At 33.4% G+C, this 20819-nt stretch overlaps 5 protein-coding genes across 6 annotated transcripts; 1 reads left to right on the top strand and 4 right to left on the bottom strand.

The window, feature by feature from the left end:
• Positions 1-3239: 3239 nt before the first annotated feature.
• On the top strand, positions 3240-12821 carry Hasp (Hig-anchoring scaffold protein). Its single transcript, XM_070650611.1, has 21 exons — positions 3240-3467; positions 3689-3811; positions 3868-3996; positions 4166-4327; positions 4438-4630; positions 4693-4735; positions 4796-4826; positions 5335-5463; positions 6110-6522; positions 6578-6965; positions 7020-7174; positions 7236-7285; positions 7344-8449; positions 8510-8676; positions 8864-8999; positions 9069-9467; positions 9531-9678; positions 10970-11088; positions 11154-11313; positions 11368-11866; positions 11923-12821. Exons 1-21 carry the CDS (start codon positions 3410-3412, stop codon positions 12361-12363), a joined length of 5049 nt encoding a protein of 1682 aa, XP_070506712.1. The 5' UTR covers positions 3240-3409; the 3' UTR covers positions 12364-12821.
• On the bottom strand, positions 9483-12354 carry LOC139098406 (uncharacterized). Its single transcript, XM_070650608.1, has 3 exons — positions 10593-12354; positions 9838-10468; positions 9483-9779 (listed from the first exon to the last, which is right to left on the bottom strand). Exons 1-3 carry the CDS (start codon positions 10851-10853, stop codon positions 9694-9696), a joined length of 978 nt encoding a protein of 325 aa, XP_070506709.1. The 5' UTR covers positions 10854-12354; the 3' UTR covers positions 9483-9693.
• A 71-nt stretch (positions 12822-12892) lies between the features above and the next one.
• Positions 12893-15140, bottom strand: LOC139098408 (peptidyl-prolyl cis-trans isomerase 6). Its single transcript, XM_070650610.1, has 4 exons — positions 14975-15140; positions 14540-14576; positions 14321-14457; positions 12893-13353 (listed from the first exon to the last, which is right to left on the bottom strand). The coding sequence occupies exons 1-4, from the start codon at positions 15131-15133 to the stop codon at positions 13000-13002; spliced, it is 687 nt and encodes a 228-aa protein (XP_070506711.1). The 5' UTR covers positions 15134-15140; the 3' UTR covers positions 12893-12999.
• A 34-nt stretch (positions 15141-15174) lies between these two features.
• Nup35 (Nucleoporin 35kDa) lies at positions 15175-16427 on the bottom strand. Its single transcript, XM_070650609.1, has 2 exons — positions 16235-16427; positions 15175-16170 (listed from the first exon to the last, which is right to left on the bottom strand). Exons 1-2 carry the CDS (start codon positions 16338-16340, stop codon positions 15311-15313), a joined length of 966 nt encoding a protein of 321 aa, XP_070506710.1. The 5' UTR covers positions 16341-16427; the 3' UTR covers positions 15175-15310.
• A 387-nt stretch (positions 16428-16814) lies between these two features.
• On the bottom strand, positions 16815-20777 carry LOC139098405 (uncharacterized). 2 transcript variants are annotated; one of them, XM_070650605.1, is made up of 8 exons: positions 20642-20777; positions 20004-20495; positions 19804-19917; positions 19332-19403; positions 19068-19121; positions 18968-19000; positions 18041-18667; positions 16817-17537 (listed from the first exon to the last, which is right to left on the bottom strand). In XM_070650605.1, the coding sequence occupies exons 1-8, from the start codon at positions 20682-20684 to the stop codon at positions 17227-17229; spliced, it is 1746 nt and encodes a 581-aa protein (XP_070506706.1). In that variant the 5' UTR covers positions 20685-20777; the 3' UTR covers positions 16817-17226. The 2 variants fall into 2 exon arrangements, with proteins under 2 accessions (XP_070506708.1, XP_070506706.1); XM_070650607.1 differs by lacking the exons at positions 18968-19000; positions 19068-19121 and having other exon boundaries at positions 16815-17537.
• Between the last annotated feature and the right edge of the window lie 42 nt (positions 20778-20819).

Genomic DNA, 20819 nt, shown 5'->3' with positions numbered 1-20819 from the left:
AGACCTTATTTAATAGAGCTTCCGTAGGACTTCTTACACGCACTTGTCAGTACATATGCTCAACACAGCCTGTTAATCATGAGAATTTTCTGTAGTGTACTTTAATGATCTTCCTTTCCAAAGCAACATAAAACTAATTTTAATGGCATAAATCCTAGTACTTCAAGCTATACAAATGAATAGACTCCGCCACGACTCTATAAAGGGTCAATGATGGACACAATTATTAACTTCAAATGAAATTCGTTTCCGTGTGGCAACTATTTGTAAGCTTTTTTATTTGTGTGACTTTGGTAGCCAGACAGTTAATAACTAATCTTAAGTTAGTCTTTATGAATTCTTGAACTATAAGGAAAGAGTTCGTGGTTAAACTGAATTCTATAAGAAAGACAAAGTCAGACAATCTAATCACAATTGATATTTATACTCACCAAAGAGAGTCAGTAAGTGTCCCTCGAGTATAACTGTTTCGGCTTAACTTAATATTGCATAATACATCAGTTATCGTTATAACTAGTTAGAAGCAAGTTTTATGTCCCCTAGGGTTCAATAACACAAAATTCTAGTCGACTATTCGAAATCGATACAAATTTTATATGGAGTCGAGTCAAATTTTGGGCATCGACTCAAAAAAAAAACTTTGAACTCTGCATAAAATCTAAAGCAATTGCACAAAAAATCCTCAAAAAATCATCATAAAATTGACAAACCAAAACTATAGCAGATGCTAATTTACCAACCAAAGTAAAAAGGAGTAGTAGCTAGATAAGAAACTGACTAAATAGTAACTGTGTGTAGTTATTATTAAAGTTTCATTGCACCTTTCCCAAAACAAAAAAAGAATCAAGAATCTAGAAGAAAAAAAAATCATAAGACATTAACAATTTGTAAGTAGCATGAAGGATCGGTTGAATTAAAATAAATAAATTTCAAACACAAAAAAATGAGTTAATTAAGTGTAATTTGAGAAAAAAACAAAAAAAAAGGAAGTAAAATTTAGATTAAATAATGTAATTTTATGAATACCCGAGTGGACACAGCTAGTTAATGTCTACTATTAGACATCATTCAACTAGCCATTTATTTTGCCAAAAATATACACGACAACGTAACAAGACATTAACGAGACTTTAACTTGACACATGGAAAGTCGATTTCTAAAGAAATTTGTGTGAAACCATATACTTCACAAGTGCAAGCAGAAATTACAAATAGAAATTTGTGTGAAACCATATACTTCACAAGAACAATCAGAAATCACTTTTATATGACCAATTTTTTTTCTGAAATTTTTTTTAATACATTTATAAACAATGAATGGTATGCACTTAACGACTTTTGCCAAAGCGCAATAGTAAGTTAATATGTGCCTTGCTAAAATGTTTTTCTGGCAGCTACTAACGTGTAATTCTGATTTTTCCAAAATAATTAAATTAACAAATGTCTTCATATTCACACATAAATCATTAAGCAAATTTTGATTTTTTCATGTACGTTAAATGGTTATGGTTAGCTAGACATTAACTAGACATAAGTACTGAACATATGTCTAGTTAAATGGAACGTTCCAAAAATGTCATTAGTCTCAGATACGGTTAGTTACATTGGCTAGTTTAATGGAAAGTAACTAGCCATTGATAGACAAGTAAATGGCAAGTTTTTAACTAGATGCCTGTCCACTCGGGATAAATAATTGATTAAAAAAAATTCTTTATGTATACAATCCATTATATGACAGATTGAGAAGAAGAAAGAAAACAAACAACATGAAATGAATAAAGTTATGAATCATAAAAAAAAAATGAGAAAATTGCAAAGAATCATTTCAATTTATTCAATTTCCTTTACAGCTTCTCTCTCGGTTTTACTTGCTCTATAAATAGACAACATGTTGATTTGATGTAATTTTCTTATCAAAAATCCACCTGTTGATTCAACCTGTTGCATGATTTTCTTGTGAGAGTAAATCCATTTTGAGAGATAAAATTGAAATTTTGAGAGATTTTCGAGGAAAGTTGAGCGAAAGTTGAAATTATTTTGAGAGTTAAAGGAGATTTCTCTGGAAAAATTGGAGCTTTTCGTTAAGTTTTCAGTAAGCTCCACGATTTTATCCTTGACTTCATGATATTGTGCTCTTATAATGAAGTCAAAGCATAAGAGTGCAATATCACGAAGTCAAAGGATTTTGGATTTGAGAATTAACAAATTTATAGTCAATTTATAGGATCAACTACAAATAATATCCATTTGTCATGGAGTCGTATCTTTATTTTAGAAAAATATGAACATTTTCTTAGAATTAAAAAAAAAAAATCATCCGTACATCCGTTATCATCTACATCCCAGGATACCAGTCATATGCGAACTTGTACTAATGGCACCATGACTGCTTATTTTGACACAATTTTAGCGCAAAAATTTAGATTGGCAAGATTCTGCATTTCTAACCTTAATCGACTTCAATTTAATATAGATTGGACAAGTACTGGAGTTGTACCAGTAGCATAGTGGCAAGGATGTCAACCTAGATAGCCAAATCGATCCAAAATCCTTCAGATTAGGCAAAAGATCAAGAGGAAGACCGAAAATTTTAAGATAGAGATCTAGATAGTCTACAAACCTTCTTCAAACCCGGCAATGAGGCCCCGTGCGTCTTAACCAAGAAAGTAAAGAAGCAAGTAAAGATCAAAAATCCTGCGAAAGGCTAACATGACTTTGACTTGATACCGAATTCAATTAAAATACGACCAAAGTCATGACATCCTAGTATCGGATTTTGGATCAATTTAGCGACTTGTGCTATTCTAACAACCATCCGATTCTAATGACACAAGTTCGATCCCAGGAAAAATCAAGTCAAATTTTGAGTTACTTTTCGCTATTCTTTCGATACCATCTTGGTTTGTATTAGGTTTGTGCTTGGTTAGATATACTGCATTTATACACACTGAGTCATGCGATTGTGCATCATTGGGAATCCATGATTTATAAAAGACACTGTCTTATCTCCTTTATTATGAATAATAGTTATCATACATAGTATCTATCACCCAGTCTCACACCAACTAATCCATAAATTCTGAACATGTATGGCATACATGCATATCCCTCTAATATCTCCAACAATGACAATTGATAAAATGAGAAAATTCTCACGAGTAGCATAATAAATAAATAAAAAAAATTTAGAAAGCTCCGCTCGATATCAAAAGCTAATGTAGAAGCAGTCACCCATTGGAGTTGTAACAAGACGCATATAATTTTTTGCACTCTACTGAAAAAATTATAAAATCATAGTAACAACTGCATTTCAGCGTCTGTCAATTAGTTGAGAAAAATTATAAAGCATATAGGATTCCAAAAATTATGAAAGTTTAAAAAAAGTGCAAAGAATTTACGTGAAAAGACGATGAAAAATTTTCAACTTTTCTGGGTTATCATATTTTCAGCCATTTTTTTTCAACGAGGTGAGTCCAATGGGTGGTAAAATGGTATGAGATACTTAACGAAATTGACTCTCACCATCAGCTGTTTAACTCATACCATTTATTATTTGGTAGCACGTTGAACGAAACTTTCTCCTGTGTGGGTGGGAATTGTACGCATTTCTGTTTATGTCTGCTTCCGTTCACATGTTGCATAACAGCTGATATTTATTTATAGACATCATATGATTATTATTATTTAGGTTATTCAGGTCCTGCATCGACTGTAACTGAAGATCCTGATGACTGGGAAGACGACGATGATTCTTCTGAAGCTGATGATGATGGTCGTGTTTATAAAAATCCTAGAAATTTTCCATCACCTGGTAAACATCCACAAATGTTTCATTGTTCCTTAATATACCAAATTGACTATCCACAGACTGTCCTCGAGACGAAGAACAAGCAACCCTCCTAGGACAAAAATGTCTAAGAAAATGTTCATCAGATGAAGATTGTAAAAGCAAAAAGAAAAAGTGTTTATGCGATGGAGCATGTGGAATGTCATGCAGTAAGTTACAAATTATCTTATTACGTTTATTAGGCAATTGATTAAGGCATCATTCGTAGTAAAATATGTTTATTATCAAAACTCTAAATTAGATTATATTGACATTGAAATTACTGCAATTTTATGAGAATACTGACACAAGTTCATAAACATATTTATGTCTATCTAGTTAAGCCGGATCGTGAATGTCCCGAACTCGAACATCCATCATTGGGTACGGTTGTTATGTCGGGTAGAACGTTTGGATCGAGAGCTAGTTATACATGTAATCATGGATATCATGTTGTTGGACTTCAGACGAGGATATGTCAAGCTTATGGTCATTGGTCAGGTATAGTACCTTAATATCCACAATATAAATAGCATCCACAGATCTATGTCTAGCACGAGGATAACAATCATAATATTTACATCCACTGTTCTATGTTTTTGTTTTTATAGGAAGTGAACCAGCATGTAAACAAAATATTTACTGTTTGGCACCGCCAACAATTGAGCATGCGCGACATTCAGCATTGCCGGAACAAGCAACATTTGATTTGGACTCAACTGTTCAGTATCATTGTCATGTTGGATATGCTACAGCTGGTTTTCCAAGAGCTAAATGTTTAGCTATTGATGGTCAAGCAAGTTGGTGAGTAGTGACATTGGAAGTAGTTGAGAGACGAAGGATATACAATTTTGGACATTTTTTAGGTACGGTCCTGACATTTCATGTGAGCCTCGTTCATGTGGACAGGTAAATTTTTGTGAATTTTTAAGGAGTGAATAATGATTTGAATTTTGATATTTATTGCAGCCTGCAGATCCAGCCCATGGATGGCATGCCGGTAATTTTAGTAACTTACATTTTTCAGTCCTAACTTAAAATTGATTTTGCGAATGGAATATGTTAAAATATTTTTCCAAACTTAATCCAGTCTTATGTTCACATGCTGTCTATCAGTATCTGATCTTGAACTAGGGAGGTAACCCGTCAAGTATGAAGAAGAAGTTTTTAATACCTCTTGAAATGAATTTCTAAGGCTATCTTGTCCATTTCTCTATTTCGGCCGGAATTTCCGTAATTCCGAATCTTTTCAAAATAGGAATTGAGTTCCGAGATAATCTATTGTCCATATCTCTTAACTGACTAGGGATAAAATAGGGAACACTTTCAAAAATTTACGAGCCTTTTTTCATGTACCAAAGCAACTAAATGACCGTTTTGGATATGGTCATATTAAAAAATCAGGCAAAGCTTAGAACAAATTCACTCTGTACAGACAAAGTTTGCAAATTATATAACTAAATCCCTAAGCTAATTAACTCTAAAACCCTAACCACCAATCAATACAGGAGAATGCTACACATATGGATGTCGAATAACTTATCACTGTGGCGATGGATATGAGCTTGTAGGAAAGCAAGCAGCTGACTGTCAAGCTGATGGAACGTGGTCTGCCAAGGAAATTCCAACATGTGTCTGTAAGTATACATCCATAACAGGCAATGATTGTGTTCTGAATCAGAGTTGCAAATCACAGGAGCCTGTGACAGGCAAAAACCGTATAAATTCATGATAATTTGTATGGTTTTGGAAGAAAAACATACAAATTATCAATAATTTGTACGGTTTTTGATGAGCTATGAACTTCTGATGAGCACTATGACTGCCTGTTATGATAGAAAAAATCATCACTGTATCTTCATAATTTTTAAGTTTTTAATTAATTTTTCTTCATTTTTCACATCAAAAGCTTTAACCTAAATAAGCTCAAAAAAAAATCTCAATCAGATCATTATGTGTAAAATTTCCCCACATCCATCATAAAAACACACACAAACTCGATGCTTGGTAGTGAACAAAATTTTTTGTCTTAGTGAATTAAGATTTAAACATAATTAATTGATGTGTAGATTCTGTTGTTTTACTGTATGTTATTATCAAAGATCAGCAATAAATTAGTTATCGCAATTGAACAATAACCAAAAGCTTGTTTCTTTTATTATTTACTGCCATTTATTATTATCCTTCATATTTTCATTTTCATTCCTGCACACTCATTTGATTGCGGTAACTAAGGTCAATATTATCATCACATAGTTTATCATCTATAATTCTCAATTACAGTGGTCACGGCCGTTCAATGTCCATTACCGGATAATCCGAGAAATGGAAAAGCAATTTACACGAGTGTATCGTACAACTCTGTTGTCAGTTATGAGTGCCGTTATGGATATACATTACTTGGTGAGAGTTCAAGGCGATGCGGTGCTGATAAAAAATGGAGTGGAAGTTTACCGCAATGTAAGGAAATTAATTGTGGACATCCAGGAACATTGTATAATGGATGGCTGGAAAATACTGAGACAGGCTTTGGTCTTGGTGCCAGTGTCATATTCAGATGTCAACCTGAAATGCTTTTGATTGGAAATACATCGACTGTATGTCAGATTGATGGTCGGTGGAGATATCCATCGCCTTTGTGCTTAGCACCTTGTGTGGTTCCAACTGTATCACAAGGAATAGTAGTTCCAATTGAGGTATGTGACTGCAAATCCACAAAACTTTCAATCCTTAAATTGCTTTATTTTATAGATGGAAGTCCCAGACCAGAATACAACGCAGCCACCGATGAGTATGGGAATAGTAAGCAGCAAAGTCCGTCATGGTACAATCCTTGAAGTAATTTGTGATGAGCACTATGAGTTTCCATTGACATCACTATCACCGCCAACATGCAACAACGGAACATGGACAACAATCCCACGATGTGTTCCAGCTAGATGCAAAACACTTCCAAAAGCTCCCAAATTCGGTATGGTTATTTCACCAAAAACAGAGCATGGAATGAAGGCACGATTTAGATGTAAAGATGGATGGCAGCTAGCAACAGCTGAAGGAAAGCCAATTAATGATTCCAGTGAGCATGTTCTGACTTGTTCGTTTGGTAACTGGACTGGGGAATTCCCGATTTGTCAGGAAGGTAAGAATGAGAAATGGAAGTGATTGACATAAATTCATCAAATATCCTTCACAGTTTATTGCCAATATCCTGGTATGATAGACAATGGAAAGGTTCTTCTGGTTGGAAATATGGGACTTTATGACTATCGTCCGTACGTTAAGAAGGTCATCAACAATAAGCAAATTATGTACGATTGCGACAAAGGATATGTCCTTGAAAGTGGTCCAGTGAGTAACTCTTGACTATTCATTTTGCAAGTTCATGACTAAATATTTCAATTCCTTTTAGTCTGGAGCTACTTGCATTGGCGGGAAATGGCAGCCACCTGAACTTCCACAGTAATTTACTTAAAGATTCTTGTCTAATTCCATTGATTCTTATTGACTGCCTTTCTAGATGCCTACTTGGTCAACATCCACGATTGAGATGGAACCGTAAGAAGCGCTCTATTGACATCCGATTTGCACGATCCAAGTTCTTGCAGAATCACTACCGTAATATTAAACGAAAGCACTTTGATCATCACATGGTCGATGACTTTGTAAAGAAAGCGTCAACCAGGAAGAAGCGAAGTTTAAATTACTATGACAATGATCATTACAATCACATAGAATTATTAAATGATATTGTTCGTGGTGGAACAAAAGAGAAGCGTAAACGTGAGAATCGTGACTATGCTGAAATTGATCGTGCATATTCAAAGTATTATGAGAAGATTAAGGCACGATATAGGAATTATGTTAAGACTTTATTCTCAAATCAACGACCTAGAAATTTATTGATTAATAACAACAGCTATCCAATGCAGCCTGTTGGAACTGCTGAAGAAGATATGAGAAATACAAAAAAGATTCAAGTACAGGATGGACGATGGTTTAATAATCCGGAATATAGGTATCGTGCAATACATAAGGCACGATCATTTAGCAATGACTTACAGAGTGAGGATCCAGACACAATTCAACCTGTAGCTATTCCAAATATCAATGATCAGACTATATCTGATAATCAAGAAGCTTTCCTACTTCCAAATATGAATCTTTCAGCCGTATCCAATTATTATCCATCATACAGCTCAGGAAATAACAATTATTATGGCAATAACACTTATTCAAATTATTATCCAGACAGAAATATTGAGGAACCACCGGAATCAAAGAAGCAACACAGCGCTGCTGATATAGCTGCAAATATTTACGCACAGCTTCAGTCACAAATTGTTCGAAGGAAAAGAGAAACAGATGACGATGGTAAGGATGATGATACAGGACCTGGTGGCAGTAAGAAGAAGAATCGAGGACCGTGTGAGCCTCTCCTTAATGCCGACCATATGCAGATTGAAATTGTAAAGCAGGCAAAGAATCCAAATGAAAGTTTTGGACACGGAATGGTGCTTAAGATAACTTGTGATAGCGGATATAACAGCAATGTCCAAACAGCTAATTCAACTGTGAGATGCAATAAAGGAAACTGGAAGCCTGTTAAGCCATCATGCAGTTTAAGTATTGGAATTGAATAGTTCAAAAGTTGTATGGATTTATAGCAGTAATTTTGATTTTTAGGACCCTGCTTTGTGCCATCAATCGAGCATGGAAAGTACTATGAAATGCCATCATCAGATCCAATTGTTGAACAGATTAGACCAACAACAAGTCCATTAGTTCCGATGGATAAAATTGATAGTGGAATTTCAATTGCATTCCAATGTGATTCTGGGTATAATATTCAGGTAATGTTCTAGTCTTCACTTAGCTCCTATGAAGACTCTTAGTCAACTCGAGACCGAGTGGACACTAATACGTTAGGACTATACAATAGCTTGCCATCAACCAGTCATAACGTATTATTATCAACTCGGGAAGTCTACATACAAAAGTATTTCAAGTTCTAACCTTAACATCCTTATTCCTTCATAGGGCGCCAACAGCATTAAATGTGTTGATGGAAATTGGTCATCACTTGGGCTTCCAGAATGCTTACCAGCTCCATGTGTGCTTCCAGAGATATTGCATGCTGTATATCAAGGAGGTTATCGTGAAGGTTTAACAATTGGTAAGTGATGCCAACCTGAATGTCACTCATATGCTTAATATGATCAAATCACTAAAATATCAATTTCAGCTCACGGATCACATGTTATGGTTCAATGCGAGAATGGAGCTGCCAACACAATTCCAGCAGTTCAAATGGATTGCGCATTAGGTTCACTTACGCCACAAACTATGAGTTGTAGCTACACAGCATCAAAGAAAATGAACGAGGATGATGATCACATGAATTTTATTATTGATGATGGAAACTCAACAAGTTCTGATGAGGAAGGAGATTGTCCACCACCATCGAAGGAACTCTTAATCCTGATTTATAAAAACGAAGAGTTTATTGATAATGAAGACATGATTACATATCCATCTGGAACTGAAATATCCTTTAGTTGTATTCCAAGTATAACTGGTGAAAGAACAACATGGAAGATTGTCTGTGAACAAGGAAATTGGATTGGCCGAGCACATGATTGCGGTAAAAGACATAAAATTTGAAATTCGACATAATTTAAGCTTTATTTCACTTCCTAAATTACAGAGGATGATGAGAGACTATACAATACCCCATTAGCAAATGGTTCCTGCTTATTTAAGAACACAGATCAGCATGTTGTCAGCTTTTATAATGACTTGGAAATAAGAGAAAATTATGTTGAATTTCCCGCTGGAACAACAATCATCTCAAGGTACGGTAGACTAATTTAATCATATTCAGCTCCAATGACTATACTGATTTCTTCTGATAAGACATTAGTCTTATGATACCACTTGTTGGTGTCGAGAACAACTGAAAGAGATTTTGAGGTTAGAATATTGATCTAGAAGGCACTGAATTGTCTACTTACTGACGTCACCCGGATTGACGATGACTGAGAAGAAATGACACTCAAAAATGCATTCAGGTGTAGGCGCAATTAGCCATTCCTTTGTTCCTTTTAGTTGAGCTTGCCATGAGGGCAATCTGACATTATCTAAATGCATATGAGCTCCGTATCCTCGACCGCCCATAAAGATCCAGTCAACAGCATTTAATTCTGAAGTTTTTGGTAGAAAGTATGGACGGTCATAATGCTGTCTCAAAATTGTAGCGATATCTTCATTACAGTTACTCCATCCAAAATACCATGGTTCAGTTCCTGGTTTATAATCAGCGCGATCTTTGTCCATTTTGAATGCATCAAATAAGCTTGTGAAATTTGTCTGATAACGGAAGAACTGACAGTCAAGTGTCTTCCGTTTTGGATCATATTTTTCATACACTTCCTTCAAATACCAAAAGTCAAATACATCCAATGCTGTCCAATTTTTCGTAGCATCCGTAACAATCATTACATTTCCATTGTAAGCATAAAGCTTCTCAAACTCATCCGGGTCGATGTTTGACACTCTTTTTCCTGCTCTTATGCCTCGACAGAAGCTACAATCGTCTGGTTCTCGAAAGATTTTATCAAAATCCTTTGGCATTGCTATTGAGCACTTGTAAATAATTAATATGAATACTAAATTAGCAGATTTCTTGGAATTTACATTGAAAACCGTACAATTGTATATTCAAAACATTTGTAAGGTTTTTAAAAGCAATGTTTACTATTTTACTTACATTTTTAGAATTCAGTAAATGACCGAATTTGGCATGAATCATTGCCAACACAATAGCTACCATCAAAACCTTCCATTTGAAATTGAGTCTAAAGTGCTTTTCATACTTTTTAAAACTCTTAATTGTCTTCAAGTTAATTTTCTTTTCCTGAGCATGTTTCATAAGATTTGCCAATTTTTCCTGTGCTTCTTCCATATTAACACTTAAACGTGTGACATCCACAATGACTAAACGGAAAATGACACTAGAAAGTACTGTCATTTGATACAATTTTCTAGTTCAATGAGTTGCGAATGTTATCAGAAAATTTCATTTTCTCCAGCACTTCATTGTGCAATTGAATTAAAATCAAATCCTTTCTTACATATTTTTTGCAGATGTGTGGATATTGGGAAATACATGATGGTTGGCAGTAGTAATCGAACATGTATCCGGAGCAGATTTACTGGTCAAAAGCCTCATTGTTATGGATTAAATCAGGAAAATGATTATGCTAGTAAGCTATACTGTTTATCTTCATTGGACATGAATATAAGTATCTGCTGTCTATTTTCGTTTTAGTGGAAAAAGCTCCAACAATCTTATTTAGGCATCAGAATGGACCAATTGCTCAAAGCAACGATGGACGATTGATTGTTTATCCTGGAACTACTTTACATATGGAGTGTCTATGGATGAGACGATTTGGAACTCCGAAATGGAATGTTAGTCATGAATTCAGGTAAATCTACAACTAATCAGCATAAATCTGTTCATTAACCCAAAAATATTTCAGAAAATATCCTGAAGGATGGAATACAGACGAAGGAAGAGATTCACAACTCGAATACAGACTCAGCATATTTACAGCAGAAACAGGCGACACAGGAGTCTATTCATGTCACACACCAGCTCGTCATACACATTCTGTACTCGTAGAAGTGAAAGCTGTTCATTGTGGTGACATTATGCCAAGAAGAGGTCTTGTATTAAGCACAACAGCTACACAAATGGGTACAAAAGTTCAATTTTCATGCAACAATGGTAATGCACTGATTGGATCACAAGAGATAACATGCTTAGCAAGCGGAAATTGGTCATCGCCACTTCCGATTTGTGAAAGTGTTGAATGTGGCGAAGTTCCGATTCCGCCAAGTCTCAATGGTTCAGCGCCACGTGTTGCAATTATTTCGCGTGAGGTTGGCGGACGAGCAGCTTTTTCATGTCCTCCAGGTCACGGTTTGAAAGGACCTTCAGAGACAATTTGCTTGCCATCTGGTGAATGGGGTGGTCCTGTAAGTTATTTTATGGAACTTTATTGGCAGTTGTTGACATTAATTTTTATTTTTAGATCCCAACATGTTCAGAAGTTCAGTGCTTCCATCCTGGTCAACCAGCCAATGGCTACACACAAGGAACTCCACCATATAAAGCAGGCGATGTTGTCCAATTCAATTGTAATCCAGAATATATGATGCAAGGACAGCCAATAATAGCATGTCAAGATAATGCACGATGGAGTGGACCAGTTCCAAAATGTGTCAGAGCGTGTTCATATCCAGGAACAGCAATAAGTGGTCGAATGTCTTCAGTTAAATTTTATTATGCAATTGGTGAGACTGTGATTTTCTCATGTGACAATGGACTTGAAATTCGTGGTCCAAAAATGCTAAAATGTATGAAAGATGGAAAATGGAGTTCATCCATACCCGTTTGTGTATCACCTGAAGCTGAAGCTAGCTCGTCGGCAGCACGAGTTAGTAGAGCTGCAAAAATAGAAAGAAGTTTCTAAAATACTTTATTGGTCGGAAAGTAGGCATTGAAAATGATATCAAAATTTGATAAATTATGTGATCGAGACATTTAATACTCATCTCAAAAAAATGGAAGTAATAATAACAATAATATTGGTAGCATAATCCTGAATGTTGAATTTTGAGTCAATTACGGACAGTATTAAAGAAAAAAAATTCCTATATATACTCGAGTTGTTAGTGAGACATCTGTCGTACATTAATCACATTGCAATGAATGTTATCATATATATTATTATCATAGGCAGCATCGTTATTCGTGTATTAATATTTATTAATCAATAGATCTTTTCACGCATTCTTCTTGATTTTTGAGGCTACACTCTTTTTATTGATAAATTCAGCGGAAGTGAGATAAAAACTAGAAAAAGCTTTGTATAAATTTTACTTCCTTAGCTATTGTTGCAATAATACTTGAATAAAACGTGATTCTACATAAAAAGGTACGAAGGGATCATTCATGAATGACTTCATGTAATTTATGAATGATCCCTAACTGGATGTTAATTATTTTCATTAATTTTATTTTTTTTTTCGGATCTGAATGTTCTCACAACTTCACATACGATTCACATAGTGAATCAATCTTACTGTATAAAATGGAAGTAATTAATTTATTCTTCAGCATCAGCCTTGGCTGTATTGAATGGTGTATCGACTGGCAAAACTCCACAATCGGCAATCACAACGTCTTCAACTGGCTTATCACGTCCGTCAGTTTTTGAACTTTCGATGGCACGAACTACACTCATTCCCTTGATAATTTTACCGAAAACGACATGACGATTGTCCAACCAGGATGTCTTCTTTGTTGTGATGAAGAATTGTGATCCATTTGTGTCTTTTCCAGCATTAGCCATTGACAACCAACCTGATCCATAATGTTGAAGTTTGAAGTTTTCGTCGGCAAATCTTTCACCGTAGATTGAACGTCCACCAGTTCCATCTCCTCTTGTGAAATCACCGCCCTACACAATAATAATAACATACACAAATCGTTAGTCAAAATTTATTATAAGGATGTAGGGAATATCGGTCAATTTTAAAGAGCATGCATGTACAAAGTACTTTGTGCGCAACAACAATATAGCACAGACAATTTACAATTGATGCTGACAATTGATATGCTCTAATTTTGAGTTACAATCGAGATATGTCAGCCATCCATGAATCCAGTCAAATTATGCTTATTACATTCACGCGTTTGACAGGAATGCACGCAAGTTTTATTTATAATTTAATTATGCTTGTTAATTAATCATGGGATCTTGAAATTTACATTTAATTGAACACATTAGCATGATATTCATTAATTATTCAAGACAATGAGAATTATCAAGCATGAATTTTAATAACATCCAGTAAAAAAAAATTACAAAAGTCCTCGTATTATTGATCGAGGGACTTAAGCGCATTTTTGTCCCAGCGATCAGTAATTGATTAACAAGTCACTTCTAGATCTATAAAACGAGATCCAGGAGGATCCAAGTCACTTCCAGATCTACAACACAAGATCCAGTAGGATCCAGGGCAATTCAAGATCAACAAAGCAAGATCCAGTAGGATCCATGTCACTTCCATATAATTTAACGGATTTTTATAACGGTTATGACAAATTTAAATTTTGTACACTGTTAAAAATTTTAGGAACATTGAAAAACACTGTAAAACAACGAAAAAACGTGTTTTTGTTGTTATGAAAATGAAAAATTGTTAATTATAGTATTTATGCTTTGATTTGAAACTTTTAAATGCCCGGCGCCGCAATAACTTTAAGGAACTGATCTTTTAAAACCATTCCGAGTCCTCTACGATGTCTAGTTAAAAAGTTTTTAGCGTCAGCCGAACGAACGAACGAACGAACGAACGAACATAGTGTCTTATTAAGCTACCTTTTTGAAAAAAATTTCAAAAATGCGCTAAAAAGTCACTCACCTGAATCATGAAATCTTTAATGACTCTGTGGAATTTGCTTCCTTTGTAACCTTCACCTGGATCTCTTTGAGCTAATTCAACAAAGTTCTTGACGGTTTTTGGTACGGTACCTCCGAAAAGACCGATTTCAATACGACCTGAGATTTTTTTAATAAAAAAATTAATTAATAATCAATAGATGACAATGCACAATGAAAAAAAAATGTCTATTGTCTTTACCTGCCGGTTTTCCGCCAATTTCGATGTCAAAGAAAACCTACATGAGTGGAAAAAAAGAAGGAAATGTATATGTGAACTGGATGTTTTAAGATCTATATTTATCAACAGAAAAACATTATCAGCAGCACACAAATAATAATAATAATATCGTCAATATTTTTAATGACGTGTCCATTAAAGAAAATTCCTTCCTTTCATCTTTTTTTCTATTAGTTCTTTTACAGTAATAAGAAGATCCAGTTAAGATATTCATGAATGCAAATTTTCTCATCATTTATGTGTGCTAAAGATTTGTTTAAATTACGTAGGAAAGAGATAGACAATCACAAAACCGGTCTTTTTTGAGTAAATTGAACAATGAGTTAATGAACTTTACGCAGAAATGATTTTTGTCCGCGTGGGATTAGATACTTAAATATCTAGAAATTTACTCACCAAATCTGTCACTTTTGGACCTGCTTGGGCGTAACTGGAACCGATTGCACAGAGTGCAGTAACAATTAAAAGAATTGAAACCATTATGATAACTTTTTTATGAACTTTTCTCGATGAAATCTTTCCGACGAATGATGATTTTGTGAATCTTTGAAGCATGCAGGGCTGTGAATATTACACAATAAATTTACAACAGAATATTTCAAATTAAATGTCGTTATTTTTTATTAACAATTTTACTTTAATGAACTTTACATGAAAATATAATTAATAATTTTATGGACAACATGCAGCTACGCAGTCATAGTATTATAAATTTATTTAATGTCTATCCAATTACCATCCAAACAAAAGATCCATAGCTTTATTAACAATTCCTGTAGTTTTCTTCGGATCATCATTTGATGGCAAGACTTCATGTTCAACTTTAGCTGACTTATAAGCAGCTTGTGTCAATGATCGTATCTTATTAATTGATGCTCGACTAACATCAACTGTATTCTCTTTCTCAATCACAGAATCATCTTGACATCGAATAACACCAATCATTAAATTATTGCCAATAATCTTCCCATTATACAGCAGTGCTTTATCGCATTCGCCTTTCGATGAGAATCTTAAATGAATCCAATTGCCAGATGAACAAACTTTCTCTAAAATAGTTCCACATCCAGAGAAATGTGATAATACAGCTGTTATCGCTTCGGCTGGAAATCCAAATACAGTCACCCAGAAATCACTTTGATTGAACCTGTTGGCATTTCCAGCTACAGACACATTGTTATTGATGTTAAACGATTGATTAACAGGTGGTGCTGCTGCACCCATTTGATAAGAACTATTAAAGTCATTAAAAGTATGCGGAATTGGCGAGAATACTCGGGATTGATTAAATCCTGAATTATTCAATTGTGGCGTATCCTGATGTACAGCTTGTGGCTGATAGAAATTTTTTGTTGGAGTTTGAAAACTTTTGTCATTCCTTAAATTATCAAATAAACTATTAATTGGAGGTCCAGAGATGCTTGTATTATTGTTATTTTGTGACTGATAAACAGCTTGTTGTGCCTGAATTGGCTGTTGATTTATGGATGTATTTGGAGCTGGAAATGCGGCATTAGGACTTTGTAAACCAGTTAAAAACCTTTGCTGTAAGTTTGCCCGACTAAAGTCTGGTGATGCTGTTGGTGAGTTAGCTGCATTGCAAAGATTACTTTATTAATACGCAGTTTAATTATAGTGAAATTAAGTAAAACTTACAGAAAGAACGATTTGTCGGTGTGTTTTCAATTCCCATCAAGAAATTGGGAAGATATGTATTCTGTGCTGGACTAGAAGCTGGACTTCCTAATTGCATCTTCTCCATCTTGTCTGTATTGCTAATTAAACACTTAAAATAATTTTAATTTAAACAAAAAAATCTCAAATGCTCACAAAATAAAAAGTTTTTGAATTTAAAAGTCGTTAGAAACTTTTGGTACAAATTTAAATTTTAGAAAACCGTTACAGACAATAAAATGATTATTGAGCAAGACAAGGTGTGGAATATAGAACAAATATAAGATTGTGTTTAGTGTGTCAGCTTAACATAAATTGGGCATAAAATAAAGCAGTCTATGACCTGTAAAACAGCTTTAAATCCAATTTGTCATAGAATCAGCCCTTCGTAAAGAAATTAATTTTTAAAATTATTTTAACCGTTATTTTTTCAATTTCAGTAAATTAAACATCTTGAATTGCATATTTTTAGATAACAATTTTTTATTAGCCAAAAGTTTAAATCATCATTAAACTTTCTTTTCATAATTTCTGTATTTTTCTTAAAAGATACAAATTTTTTTTATGAGATATAAAACATAGGTAATAAAAAAATAATATGTAATAAAAACACATTAAAACTAAACAATAATCCAATAATTTCTCACATCATATCAGTCATTTCCGCAAAAAAGTATTTTTTGTTATCAAGATCCTAATTATTCGAATTGACTCTAATTATTCACTCATTTTTTTGATCATAAAATTCTCTTTTAAGTATTCTATATTTTATCATTAATATCTTTATATCATAATTGAATTGTTAATTTGGTTTTGGCAACCCTTTGATTATCGTGTATCTCTCAATTTTTTTAATCTTGAGATGACAAAAATGTTTAAAGCTCGGAAAGTGAGCGACTCACAATAAAATCTATTGAATCAAATATTGGTAATCATCTAAAGTTAATAACTTGATTAAAAATTGTCTTTTTATCTTATGACATAGCTCCATATCGAACATTTGTGTCCTGTGATGATGATGGACCCGTCACACCTGGCTCTGACTCTTCTAAGTAATTTTGCTTTATAAACAAATCTGATACACTATCAAGTAATCGTTGAAGGAATGATTTATACTCCATACTTTCGACAGATGAAGTTTCACCGAAATCAAAATCGGCTGTTTCTATTAAGAATTGATTTGGATTTTGTACATAATAGGCTATGCCAAAAACAATCAATACTACTGCAACAAGGGAAAATACAACTGGTACAATTATAACAGACATTTGAGAATGTTCGCTCTCTGAAAAGATAAAAAAAAGGAATTAAAATGTGGTTTAATATTTCATTATTTGCATTGCAGAATGACTGGCGTTAATATCTTGTTTTGTGGGAGATTAAATTTCATTATGCATCATGAGATTTGTCATAAAATTATAAATCTCGTAACAAAAATGTTTATACTATACAAAAGACCATAAAATACCATACAAATTAAAATAGGAAGGTCAAGTAAAATTTTGTATTTTTAACGGAAAATTAAAATTTGAATTAATCAAAACCATTCAAATGTTTAAGAAATTGTAGTGTTCTAATTATGAAATTTGTAATGTTTTGATGATTTTTTAAAATAATTTGTACGGTTTTGGAGCACAAACAACTGTAGTGCTTTTAAGTTATTAAAAAATTTGTACATCTTCAATATAATTTGTACGGTTTTTGGTTTAAATATAAAAGAAATCGTTAATTGTCGCCCTCAAAGAACCATAAAACGCCAGTTATAAGCAAAATCCAATAGATACCAACCTTTAATGAACTGAACACCAATCGGTGTTCTTGACTGAGAAACTTCATTCTTAAGATAAAAAGTCACAGTATAAGAATTAGATGACTTTGGTAAGAATCTCCTAATAGTCATTTCCTTATCATTTGTTGACCTCCAATCAGTACAATTTTCATTCTCAGATCTACTAAGACTAACATTACTGCTTGCTGTGATATTTACACAGTACAAAAATGGTGCTGTTCCGCCATACTTAATCTTCAAATCACAAAAGTCTCCATGCTTAAGCCAAACATTATTTTCTACTGTCAGATTTGAGATTGGATTCTCAACACGAATTAATCTGTGATAATATCCATAAATTTTCTTCTGATCCGAAATGACTTTTGAAGCATTTGCTGTACACATTCCAAAATAAGGAACGGTATCATCATTCAATCTTCTAATTCGTTCTGACATTGGAATTGCCGTTGTTGTTAAATATTCCATCATATTTTCATTTGCAACACTTTCTGGTTTTATGCTACCCGTTTCGACTAGACTCTTAATGTTCCATTCAAAATGCGGAATTGTCGCGTCACGACGTTTTCTCCTTGAATCTGGTTTCTTTGTGGAAGTCGTTTGTGTTGTAGTGGTACTTGGAGTAGTTGCTAAAAATAGATAATAGAAAATTTAATTATTTATGGAATCAATCATCAAACATGCAATGGAGTGCATTCACATCAAGTATGTGGGTAAACATGTTTACTTAAAATACATGTAAAATGTCATTCGTCTATTGGATATTAGATTTTTAAACTCTATCCGTAATAGACCAAGATCAACGACAACTTGCTGCATTTTAAGTATGTACAATTTTACCACACATTTGCCATTTATGTCATGAATGCACAATTTATCTAAGTGTTATTCTAATAATGGTAAAAATAAAATAAAAAGTGAAAGCTAACTTTTCGTTGTTGTACTCGGCGTTGTAGAAGTTGCTAAATTATAAAAAAAACGATAAAATTAAAAAAACTTGAAAATAAATTGTAAAATTAAAATAATTACTTGTTGTAGATGTTGATGTTGTGGTACTAGAAGTTGTAGTACTTGGAGTGGTTGCTGAATAAATAAAATAATTTAATTAAAATCATAAATTTAAGTATTTTAATAACAACTAATAATTAATGTCTAATTTGGAATTAAATTTCGGAAAATTTCAAATTACTTGTAGTTGTGGGGGGCAAGTCTACTTGAGAACTAATAATAAATACTAATTAACTAATTAAATGCCTAATTATGTCCAATAAAACATAATAAATTTTAAATTACTTGTAGTTGTAGGAGGAGTTGTTGTTGTTGTAGTTGTAGTGGTAGTTGTTGTGGATGTTGTACTGGGAGTTGCTGAAAAAGTTATTAAAAATTAAAAATTAGGAACGCATTCATGAATAAATAATAAAAAATTGACAACTTGTATTTTATGCAAATTTCAGTACATCCTTCATTCGTAAGATTTCTCAACCTTTAGTCGAGTGTCCATAACATTAAGTTTTGTCATGCATGACTGTTAGACATATTCTGAGCTTATGAATCGTTTTAATCAAAAGTTGAATGTTTTATCCTAAAAAATATTCACTTCCCGTCAAAATTACTGAACCAATTGCTCAATATCTAGACTCCATTAATTGGAAATTGCGTAACTTGCAATTTTAGACTTGTGAAAATTCTCACGGAAATGCTTTCATTATTTTTTTTTGGAGCAAATGCTCTAGAAATTTGCATAAAATTAAGACAGACTACTTACTGCTTGTTGTTGGAGGAGGTAACGGTTCGTATGAAAGTTGAAGTAATGCCTCGACATTGTAAATGCCATTTTCTTGCGTATACCAATTTGAAAAGTTCAGATTATCAGTCATTCCTAAATGAAATAGTATGGATTAATATGTGTAACGCATATCTTTTATATATGATTCAACAAAGAAACAAAAAGTATTAATATTTTACCCAAATAGAGGCAGTCGATGAACCAAAATACGCGAATGTATTCAGCTTTATCGAATAATTTCTTGTCTTTATCAGAAATAATAATATTATGGAAGGTCTCAGATTGACTTGAGACATATCCATTTTCACGTACGATATCATTTGGATTCTGGACAAGTTGCATAAGTCCATTAAATCTATTTGTGATATCAAATGATGTTTTTGCTCTAGCTTTCTCATAATAGACGAAAATCACAAACTCATCGACATAGAAAGTGATGTCATAATGTCCATGATCAAGTTCCTCTGCATTGATGGTAAACATTTCCGACGGACTGTGAGTTTCTTTGGATCCGCCAGATCTCAAAAATTGATATCTAAATAGATATTTATTATTTGGTGCTAATCTTCCATCTTCAAGCAATGTAACATTAAATGTTACAGACGTTCCTATTGCTATTGGACTATCAGATGTGATATTAAGTGTATATTCAGAAGCAGATGCAGACAAAACTGAAAGTGAAAGAAAAAAAAATCAATTTTTTGATCAAATAAAAAAAAAATTCCTTGTTTTAATTGATTGGAGTTAATTAAGACTGATTCTTGATAACGTCCATTGTTAACTCCACACAACCACTGTTAATGGCACTATAACTCACTTGAAAAGCAAAGAAATCCAGAGAAAATCAGAAAAATATTCATAATTATTATTTTGCGATTTTTAAAGAGGTCGGATAAGTTACTTTCGAATAACACGAACAAATATCACAGAATAAACTTTATTCAGCCTTTATAGCATATTCGTACCGTGCTACACTGCTTAACAGGTGCATAAAA

This window comes from Chironomus tepperi, unplaced genomic scaffold (genome assembly GCF_022539635.2).
Source record: "Chironomus tepperi strain 1889 unplaced genomic scaffold, CSIRO-AGI_Ctep_v1 contig_445, whole genome shotgun sequence".
NCBI classification, from domain to species: domain Eukaryota; kingdom Metazoa; phylum Arthropoda; class Insecta; order Diptera; family Chironomidae; genus Chironomus; species Chironomus tepperi.
Note: the sequence above shows the minus strand (reverse complement) of the source record. Positions and strands in the feature narration are given on the sequence as shown.

Coding starts and splice junctions, on each gene's coding strand:
- Nup35 (XM_070650609.1), bottom strand. CDS start 16,340: ATGGAGAAGATGCAATTAGGAAGTCCAGCTTCTAGTCCAGCACAGAAT. Junction 16,171..16,234: donor ACCGACAAATCGTTCTTTCT/GTAAGTTTTACT, acceptor TTTGCAATGCAG/CTAACTCACCAACAGCATCA.
- LOC139098405 (XM_070650605.1), bottom strand. CDS start 20,684: ATGAATATTTTTCTGATTTTCTCTGGATTTCTTTGCTTTTCAA. Junction 20,496..20,641: donor TGGATTTCTTTGCTTTTCAA/GTGAGTTATAGT, acceptor TTTCACTTTCAG/TTTTGTCTGCATCTGCTTCT. Junction 19,001..19,067: donor AACATCAACATCTACAACAA/GTAATTATTTTA, acceptor TTTATAATTTAG/CAACTTCTACAACGCCGAGT.
- LOC139098406 (XM_070650608.1), bottom strand. CDS start 10,853: ATGACAGTACTTTCTAGTGTCATTTTCCGTTTAGTCATTGTGGATGTC. Junction 10,469..10,592: donor ATTTACTGAATTCTAAAAAT/GTAAGTAAAATA, acceptor ATTATTTACAAG/TGCTCAATAGCAATGCCAAA. Junction 9,780..9,837: donor CGTCAATCCGGGTGACGTCA/GTAAGTAGACAA, acceptor AATCTCTTTCAG/TTGTTCTCGACACCAACAAG.
- Hasp (XM_070650611.1), top strand. CDS start 3,410: ATGAAAAATTTTCAACTTTTCTGGGTTATCATATTTTCAGCCATTTTT. Junction 3,812..3,867: donor TAGAAATTTTCCATCACCTG/GTAAACATCCAC, acceptor GACTATCCACAG/ACTGTCCTCGAGACGAAGAA. Junction 6,966..7,019: donor ATTCCCGATTTGTCAGGAAG/GTAAGAATGAGA, acceptor TATCCTTCACAG/TTTATTGCCAATATCCTGGT.
- LOC139098408 (XM_070650610.1), bottom strand. CDS start 15,133: ATGCTTCAAAGATTCACAAAATCATCATTCGTCGGAAAGATTTCATCG. Junction 14,458..14,539: donor AATTGGCGGAAAACCGGCAG/GTAAAGACAATA, acceptor AAAAAATCTCAG/GTCGTATTGAAATCGGTCTT. Junction 13,354..14,320: donor TTAAAGATTTCATGATTCAG/GTGAGTGACTTT, acceptor ATTATTGTGTAG/GGCGGTGATTTCACAAGAGG.